Source organism: Lontra canadensis, unplaced genomic scaffold (assembly GCF_010015895.1).
Source record: "Lontra canadensis isolate GAN:19392208 unplaced genomic scaffold, GSC_riverotter_1.0 scaffold210, whole genome shotgun sequence".
In the NCBI taxonomy this organism is placed as follows: Eukaryota; Metazoa; Chordata; class Mammalia; order Carnivora; family Mustelidae; genus Lontra; species Lontra canadensis.
This window is the reverse complement of record NW_022631204.1, coordinates 148,525-158,472: the sequence shown is the minus strand read 5'-3', so window position 1 is coordinate 158,472 and position 9,948 is coordinate 148,525. Positions and strand designations below refer to the sequence as shown.

Here is a 9,948-nt window from a genome sequence, read left to right as displayed (position 1 = left end):
CAGGGACTCAACTGAAAAACTGGAGTGTTTATCACAGCTTCTTCCACAAAGAAAGTTCCTGAGATAAAAGTTTTGTTTTCCTAGCATGAGACGTTATCCTTCATTTCTTGGCCTCTCATTCCATGCAAGCACAGCTCAAGAAGCAAATGCCTCAAAGGGAAACTGCACAGAGAATAAAGAATATTGCTTACTTTGCTGAGGTACTCTTCTCTCCAGGGTTTTGGCTTCTCAAGTCCTGGCCACCTTAATTATTTTCTAATGCCTTATTTACCTATATCTTTTAAATACAGCCATTATAGTTGTTTTTAGTATGAAGAGTAGTCTGATACAAACCACTTCACAACTGGAAGCTGGAAGTCTACCTTATTCTTTTTAACTGTGGCATAACATATCATACATAATTCAACCATTCTTGTTCATACATATTAGGTTGCTCCTAATTGTTGTTTTGTCATTATAAATTATGTTGTAATGAACAGCTTTGTACATGTATACTTGTATATTTGTATGAGTACTATATAGGGTAGATTCCTATGAGTAAGGTTGTTAGTCAAAGATATGTGTATAAAATCTAAAAAAAAAATTTTATAGGTAATGCCAAATTACCTCCGATTTACACTACTACCAGGAGTGCCAAGAGTGTCCATTTCTCCACATATTCACCAGTAATGGGTAATATCAATCTTAACTTTTGTAAAATTGATGACAAAAAGTTTTTATTTCATTGTTGTTTCATCTTACATTTCCCCAATTATTAAAGAGGCTGAAGTTTGACAACTTAGAAAGTGTAGTGCTAAGAAAGGAGAAACTGTGACCAACAGCACCAAAAAGTAACACACACACACATACATGTGTTAGAGAGGCTATATATGTACAGTAAATGATTAAGGTAACATTTCAAAACTCTTTATATGAACTATTCAACCAATAGTGCTGGGAAGACTGGCTAAGTATTTGGCAAACAAGTTATGATTCTTACATCATAAGATAAACTAAAATTAAAATTCTAGACTAAGAGCTAAATGTAAAATTGTAACTGTAAAGAACTAAGAAAATATGGTAAAAGTGTATATGACATAGGGATGAATCTATCTTTCTAAGCATAACAGCAAAGAAACCAAAAAGGAGACAATTATACTATGTAAAAATGTAAAACTATATATCAAAATTAAATACAAAATTAAAAGGCAAATAAAATAGCAAAGTACTGCAATAACATGGAAGACAAAGTATTAGCATTCCTAATATATAAAAAACTTGTTTAAAGCAATAAGAAATTGATAATTTTCCAGTAGAAAAATGATAAAGGAATATACATAATTTACAAAATAAATAGAAAAAAGTCTACTTAATTTATAAAAACAATTTATCATCCATATGTCTAAAAAATTGAAATGCTAACACAAATATTAAAATAGTGTTGTAGAAGGTTATTTAAAAAAAGATAATAGGGTTCATCATACATTATTATTATGTTGCAAAGTACAAATAGCAAAAACTGTTCTTTCTGACACTGTTTTTCTAAAAAAAAGTGCGTATTTATTTTACAAAAAAAATGATTAGAAGCAAATATTCTAAAACAAAAACAGTGGCTTCCTATGAGTGTTAGAATTATAGGTGACTTTTATCTTTTCCTTTGTGCCTTTTTCTACTTTCCAGTTCCCTTCATTCAACACATACATTTCAATTTGTAATCCTAACTTACTATTTATGAAAACTGAAGAGAATGAGAATAGCACATCTATTCAAATGAAACTAGGAGATAAATTTATAATTCCTGAGGAAATGAGATATATCTGATAAAATGAATGTATTTGATGTTCAAAAATTTGCACGAAGGCAAGAAAATAATTATCTAAAGAAAGTTACAGAACAGAAAATATATACATTACAAACTTCATTGACAAAAACTTACCATAAGGTATACTTAAAGAAGAGATTATACTGAGTGAAATAAGTCAAGCAGAGAGAGTCAAGTATCCTATGGTTTCACTTACTTGTCGAGCATAAGGAATAACAAGGAGGACATTGGGAGATGGAGTGGAGAAGTGAGTTGGGGGAAATTGGAGGGGGGGACAAACCATGAGAGACTGGACTCTGAGAAACAAACTGAGGGTTTTGGGGGCAGAGGTTGGATAGGCCTGGTGGTGGGTATTATGGAGGGCACGTATTGCATGGAGCACTGGATGTGGTGCATAAACAATGAATACTGGAACATTGAAAAGAAATAAAATAAAATGGAAAAAGAGAATTGTTAACTATATATGAAAATGTGCAGATCCTGCTAGATATGCAAGCCATAGGAAACACAACTTCAAAAAAAAAGTAGAGCAAAAGTGAAGAAATGCATATCCTCACTGGGAATTAAAGAAAGGCAATTAAAATAGCATGTGTAGTAATACTACTAATCTAACAAAAACAAATGATAAAAATTCAATGTTGGTGGGGTAGTAAAAATAAAAAGGTATAATTTGTATTTACTGATGCCACTAAAAATTGGTTGGTATTTCTAAAGAATAATCTGGCAACATAAAATAAGAACTACAAAGTTGTCCATACTTTTTTATCCAGAACCCCTTTTCTGAGAATATACTCCAAAGAAACAGAAGTATACATAAGAAAGCCTATACAAAGGCATTCATAGAATGACAAAAACTTTGGAAACAATTAAAGTACCCAATAATTAGGGAATAATTAGTTTAACTTGATGGAATAATATATAGTTCTTTCAGTATGTAAAAATACTCACATGAAAGAGTAAGTGAAAAAAACCACAAATTAATATGCATACACTGTAACTGTAAATGTATGTGCACTAACAGATTAGAAAAGAATTAGAATTATATAAAGATTTAAGTTGAATATTTATGAAGTTCTTATGTTACTAAATTTGATTAATCTCGTATTTTTGTTAAAGAAGATTTATTTATTTATTTATTTATTTTAGAGAGAGCAAGTAAGCAAGCATGGGTGAGCAGGGGGAGGGCAAAAGGAGAGGGAGGAGAGGAGCAGATGCCCCAATGAACATGGAACCCAGTGGGGCTCCATCCAACAACCATGAGATCAATGACTTGAGCTAAAACCAAGAGTTGGAACCATCTGAGCCACCAGGTGCCCCAATTAATCTCGTACTTTAAAAATGTTTTAAAAATATATTATGGAACTGAAATACATGAAATGCAATATTTGAGGTGAGGCAAACATTCCCATTTAGTTAACATATACATATATATGAACACACCTGGTGAAGAAATCTCTCTCTCTTTTTTTGTATTATAGTTGTCACTCGATGTATGCTTAAAGCAATTTTGTTATTGTGAAATTGTAACTATGATAAAACTTTGAAGATTCACCCATTTGATAAGTTATCAAATCATGCCTTTTATGACTTTCCCAGACAGATCTATCCTCTTTGCCCTGTGCTTTATACATAACACCATTACTACAGCATTTATAATATTGTACTATAATTAGCTGGCTACTTGTCTATGTCACCAACAGCATCTAGCCCAGTGCCTAGTACATAATAAGTGAGCAACAGATTGTTATGAAAGAACAAATGAATGAAGTAAATGAAGGAATATATTTAGAAAGTAAATGCAGCTTGTTACTAGGGTCCTGTAATGGTTAATCACTCATTAAACTTAAGACCATCATTCTTAATTTCCTTTGACTAGGAAACAATAACTTAGAAGCCCTAAACAAAGTGCAGGCTTTGAAAAAGCAATCAGTAAGGAGTTTGCTTCAATTTGTTGGAAAATGTGATGTGAATGTGATGCAGGTCGATTCCAAGAATGATGGCCCAGTGCTTGGAAATTACCTATATCCTCGTAAGATTATGCTGAATTTAGAGCAGTAAGTGTGAAGAAACCAAGGGTATAATTAACCTCTCATCTTCCGAGTGACAACCAGAGAGAATCAGGTCAAAGGCACCAGTAGGACTTACATGAACTCCAAACTACAAAGACTTCTAAGAGGGGCAAAGAAGGTGACTAGAAAATCAACTAATACTTGTTCCTGGAATAAGATTTGGGCCAGATAGAGAAATACCTTCCTGATGTCAACAGATTTAGTGGACTGGTATCTAGAAACTACGAGCACATTATAGTCTGAGACTAGACGGAATGGCCAAGAAGATAAAAAACAGGAAAAAGATTCTAGGAAGGACTAAAATATCCATCCCATCTTGTAAAGAATCAACTCAAATTAATCTCTGAAGTTTCAGAGTCTTGACTTGGAATTTATCTGGGATAGAGTTGAGTAAGTGAGAGGAACCAGGGGCTCAGTATTTTGTAATAGTCAGGCTAAGCTGTGGCTAGATTTCAGAAATTAAATAGGAGCTGAGATATATACTCAATAAACTTGTCATTTTCATGTGTTTATATTTAAGTTTCCCATTTTTTAAAGTAAAGTTTCTTTAGGAAATTTCAAATTTGCACTTGAATTAAAAAGAAAAGGAATTTTGTACATTATAGCTAGGATGGAAGAAGGGGGAAATTAGTATATTCCTAAAGTCAGATGTAATCTTAATAGCTCTGGGAGTTAAGGCTCTCTTGGCATATGAGTGTTTAGGAGACACAGAGAAAAGTCACCTCTGACTGTTGGTCCTTTCCTCCTTGGTTGATTCCATCTCAATTGAGATTTACATAACTGCTGTAGAAACTGAGTGTCTGAAGAAGGTGTTAGTAAAATGGGAAAGCAACTGACTGGTTTTGAGCTGGACAAGATTTGACTTGGCTGTAATTACTAAGAGACCATTCTTGGAGGAGAAGAAAAGTACACACACACACATATACAAAGAAAGTATACACACACACACACACACACACACACACACACAAAGTAGGCTTTGGGTTTGTAAGTGATAATCCATTATCTAGGATATAATCTTTATTTATAAATTTGCCCTTTTGTGGCTTGATTTAAGATTGTATTAATTTCTAACTGGTGATATAACAAATTACTACAAACTTAGTGGCTTAAAATAACACACATTGAAACTCTTACAGCTCTGAAAGTCAAAAGTCCAAAAGAGGCCTTATGGATATTATAAGGTAAAATAAAAATATCAGCAGGGCTGGTTCCTTCTGGAGGCTCAAGGGGAGAATCTGTTCCTTGTCTACTCCAACTTCTAGAGGATAAGGCTAGTAGCTTATCACTTCAATCTCTTGTTTCTCTCCTCACATGTACTTCTATAGGCAGATCTTCCTTTGGCTCCCTCTCATATATAGGACACTTGAGATTACATTTAGGGCCCACCTGGATAACTGAGACTAATCCTCCCGTCTCAATCTCTTTAATTTAATTACACTTGTAAATCCCCTTTTGATATATATGGTAACATTCACAGGTTCCAGAGAGTAGGGTCTGGATATCTTTGGGGACCATTTTTTAGCCTTCCATAGTTCATCCTCTGGCTCCTACAGATTCATATACCTCCCACTTACAAAGTGCATTCATCCCATTCCAACATTCTGCAAACTCTCAACATATTACAGCATCAACTGGTCCAAAATCTCTTCTAAATATCATTATTTATAAAAGCCCCAATTCTCATCAGCTAAATCAGGTATGGGTGAGGATTTGGGTATGATGTGTCCTAAGGCAAAATTCATGTCCATCTGTGGACCTCTGAAACTAGAAAACAAGTTATATTCTCTAAAAATACAGGGGTACAATACAAATTATAGACATTCTCATTCCAAACAGGAGAAAATGGAAGGAAGGAGTCAGTAGTCCCAAACAGTTTTAAAATCCAACTGGGCAAACTCCATTATGTTTCAAGGCATGGTAGTAATCCTCTGTGGTTTGAGGCTCTACCCTCTGGGTGCAAGACACCTCCCTTGAAGTCATCCTTCTTTTTTCTTAAAGAATAGCACTTGTTCATAGCTTAGCAGTTTTATCAGCCTGCTTCCTGGCTATATAACTTTGGGAGTCCAATATCCATCTTTAATCTTGTCCTCTGTCCAGTTCAGTCCAATTTGGCAGTGTTTCTGCACATATTACATTCTCAAAAACTTTGTGGGTACTGCATATATGTCATGGAGGTTCATTGCGTTAGACAAGAGGGTCCTCCCTAAGATCTGTCCTGGATAATCACATCTCTATCCCTAGATTCTGCTAATGTGGTTGAGGGAATCCATGAGTCACAACCTTATCTCTTCAAACAGCCCACTGTGTGAATGAACACACTGATCTTTTGATCTTTCTGAAGCACTAGAAGAAGGTTGTCCAGCTATATTCTTGACCTTTTTTCCAGAGCATGCTTTCCTGATAGCAAATCTCCTACTAATTTTATCATCTTTTCCAATCTAAGATTTCATCAAGTCCTGGTTCCTTTTTGCTTAACTGTTCTTCCCTCAATAGTCTTTCCTTCTTGCATTTTTACTATAAGCAGCAAGGAAAAGCCAGGCCATGATTTCAACACTTTGCTTGAAAATCTCCTTAATATCCAAGTTCATAATTTATAGTTGTGTTTTCCACATAAAACAGGACACAATTCAGCGAACAATCCTTCTGTTACTACAACAAGGATCCTTTTCCTCAAGTTTGCAATAACATGTTTCTAATTTCTTTCTGAGCCCTCACTGGCCATTCCTTTTAGCATCCTTATTTCTACCAACAGTTTGTTTAAAGCAGTATTGATTTTTTCTATCATGTGACTCAAAATTCTCTCAGCCTCTATCCATTACTTGATATCAAAGCCACTTCCACATTTTTTAGATATTTGTTACAGTATCACCCCACTTCCTAGTACCAAAATCTGTATTACCTTCCTATTCCTGCTGTTAATAAAGTACTACAAACTCAGTGGCTTAAAGCAACACATATTTCTTTTCTTACAATTTTGGAGGTCAGAAGCCCAAAATGAGTCTTTCAGGACTAAAAACAAAATCAAGGTGTCAACAGGGCTGGTTTCTTCTGGAATCTCCAGGAGAGAGTCTCTTCCTTGCCAATTCTAACTTCTAGGGGCTGGGCATTCCTTGGGAATCTTTGGCTCATAGCTACATCACTCCAGTCTCTTGTTTCTGTTGTCACATGCACTGCCTTTTATCATCTGAATTCCCTCTGCTTTCCTTTTATAAGGATACTTGTGATTACATTTAAGGTCTACCTGGAAAATCCAGGACAATCCTCCTCATCTTGAGCCCCTTACATTAATCATACCTGCAAAGTCTCCTATGCTATATAAGGTAATATTCATAGGTTCCATGAATTAGGATCTATATGCTTTTGGGGGCCATTAATCAGTCTTCCACAAGAGTAGTTTTGAAATTTGCAGAGCCTTTTTTTTTAGTTAATGGTGCAGTGATTTGTTTAATGTCAAATTTGTAATAAATTGTATAACTTTGTAATTTGTAGTAATCTGCTTAATGTGTCTATCATTAAGTTTAATAAATTAGATAAAAATTGAGTAATAATTAAAATAAGTATTAGATTAAGTGGAATATTGTAATATTGTCAACCCATTCATTACATGACATGGTATAAAAGACCTAAAAAAACGTTCCTGGGCTATTGCTTTACATAAAATTAACATGTATTCAGAATGGAAATATATGCCTCAAGAAAGGGGAGAACATGTTAGTTAAGCATTCACTTGGAATGAAGATACAGTATTGTTTGCTTACAGTCACACCCTATATACTGGATTCATAAACACATTCAAAATTATCAAGCTTGCTCAGGATATACTGGGTTAGAAACTTAGGTTCCAGAGACTCTGAATTCCTTCTCAGATCCAGTTTAATAAAGCAGTACAAGATTAAAAAGAAAAGAAACCAGCCTGTACCGAATAATGCTTTGATTATTATAATGACTGATTATTAAGGCCGATCTCCTTACCTAGGCTGGAATAAATGTGGCTGAGAATACGGGCTGGTTGTACTCTGATAGGGTATACCTCAGCAATGGTCTCCACATCAATCCCCTTGTCCTTCAAAATGGCCTTGATTTCTTCTGTCTCGGCTAGAATGGAAACTACAGGAATGAAAGAAGATGAGGTCAACAGAAACTTTTATTTCAATAGGAACCTAAAAATCTCTCAAGCCACGTAATTTCTTTTGAAAGGAAGAGAATGAAAATGGGAGGAAATTAACAGTTATTGAGGAAATTTGATGAAACAAGTATCATGCTAGGTACACAACACAATTATCTAAATGGAAAAGGAAAAAGACTCATGCCTGAAGTATTAGATTCTGCTTTTTTGGCTAAGTGCAAGGTGCTCCTAGAGAATGCCATACTCTTTATACCTGAGATTCCACATTTAAATAGGGGAAAAAATCCAACACAAGGTATGTTACAGCTTTGGTTCCAAGGCTCTTTCATATCCTTACACCAGACAGGATTTTGAGGGTAATAAAGAACACCCAAATAATAAGAATTATTCTATAGCCAGAGAATGGTAGAAGACAAGGGAAACTGGGAATAAAGAATTGAGATGCCATAGTTAAAACTGCATATGGTTGTTTTGGGGTTAGGGGGGTAGACTCTAGACTCTGAGTCTGCCAAGCCTGGACAGCTCCCTTTTATTCCTGTTATATTCATGTTTCTGAAGTGCTTATCACAGTCACAAGGGAGGAGGCCATGCCAGCTCCCTGACTCTTCTGTTTACTTTCCCTCTAGGGGACAGATATCTGGCTGGGGGCTAATAATCTGAGTGGGGCCTCAGTTGGCTTGACACTAAGGACTGAGAGCAAATATGTGCCCTATTTCTGTTTCTCCAGTGCTGGTGAATGTGCTGAATTGGGTTTATGTGAAAATGAAGGTACCATTTGGTTCATTTAAGTTTACTAGTATTTTCTATGTTGAGTGTTTGGGACAAAAGCCTAGTTAACAGAGTACACTTTCTTTTTCTTTGCCATTATCTTTCGTGTATATTTGTGTGTGTGTGTGTGTGTGTGTGTGTGTGTGTGTGTGTGTCTTTCTATCTTGGAAGCCTCATGGTATTGTGTTGCTGTTGGTCTGGGTCAGGATGTGCAGCTTTTGGCAATCACAGGGCCCCCTGGACATAACACAATCTCAATTACTTGTAACTAGAAACATGAAAATGACAAAGATTCCCCAGGGAAAAGAAACAAAGGAGGAATGATAGTGGGCTAAGGAAAGTCCAGGAAAACACACGTGGTCATCCATTCATTCATTAACAAACATTTGTAAGCACCTAAATGGACAAAGTACTATTCGAGGCACTAGGGATAAAGAGATGGATAAGTTAGTCTCTCTCTTTAAGAGCTTACAGTGTGATGGAAGTGACATACATATAAGCCAATTATAAAATAAGCTGCTAGGTAACTAGAGAGATGCATAAAACACTGTAAGCCCTGGAGAGTGACACCTATCAAGTCTGGGACAGTAGGAGAGTGCTTTCAGAAAAGGCTTTCTGAAAGAGATGATGTCTAAGCTGAGTTTGAAAGAATGAACTTTAGCCAGGAGAAAGAAGGGAATAGGGATGGGGAAATCCATTTTAGGTATAAAGTACATGATAATGACAAAACATGGAAATGAAAAAAGACTGTGTGTCGGGTGAAGAGAACTACATATACTTCAATATTGTTGTTGCATAAAATATTTTGCACAGTGGTTTAAAAAAAAAGAATCTGGAAAGGCAGACAGAGGCTAGATCTTTATGGAGTGCATATGTTTTACTTTTAAGGATTTTGTAATTTATCTTTGGGCGATGATTACCTAACTGCATTCTACTGAGCTTCAGGGCTCTGCAGAGGGCAATGCATAGAAAGAGAATCAAATGAACAACATTTTGGGGTGCTAGGAACACTTTCAACCCCAACAGTGGAGCTTTTTTTTTAAACTTTATGTTTTATAAAATATTTAGGAAATTCCACCTATGTGCTAAGCACAGCCAAATGCAAGGAGTACAGAGATAGACATGATCCCTGAAGAAAATGACACTGATACTGAGTTCTGCTAGAAGGCTGAATAGAAATT

General features: G+C 35.4%; 1 protein-coding gene across 5 annotated transcripts in view; it reads right to left on the bottom strand.

The window, feature by feature from the left end:
* The window catches only part of PHKA1 (phosphorylase kinase regulatory subunit alpha 1), a 130,859-nt gene that overhangs the window by 57,643 nt on the left and 63,268 nt on the right, over positions 1-9,948 (bottom strand). For all 5 annotated transcript variants that reach the window (XM_032848841.1, XM_032848842.1, XM_032848843.1 and 2 more), the window contains exon 14: positions 7,846-7,980. In XM_032848841.1, coding sequence (XP_032704732.1) covers positions 7,846-7,980 — 135 coding nt within the window. The remainder of the gene's footprint in view (positions 1-7,845; positions 7,981-9,948) is intronic.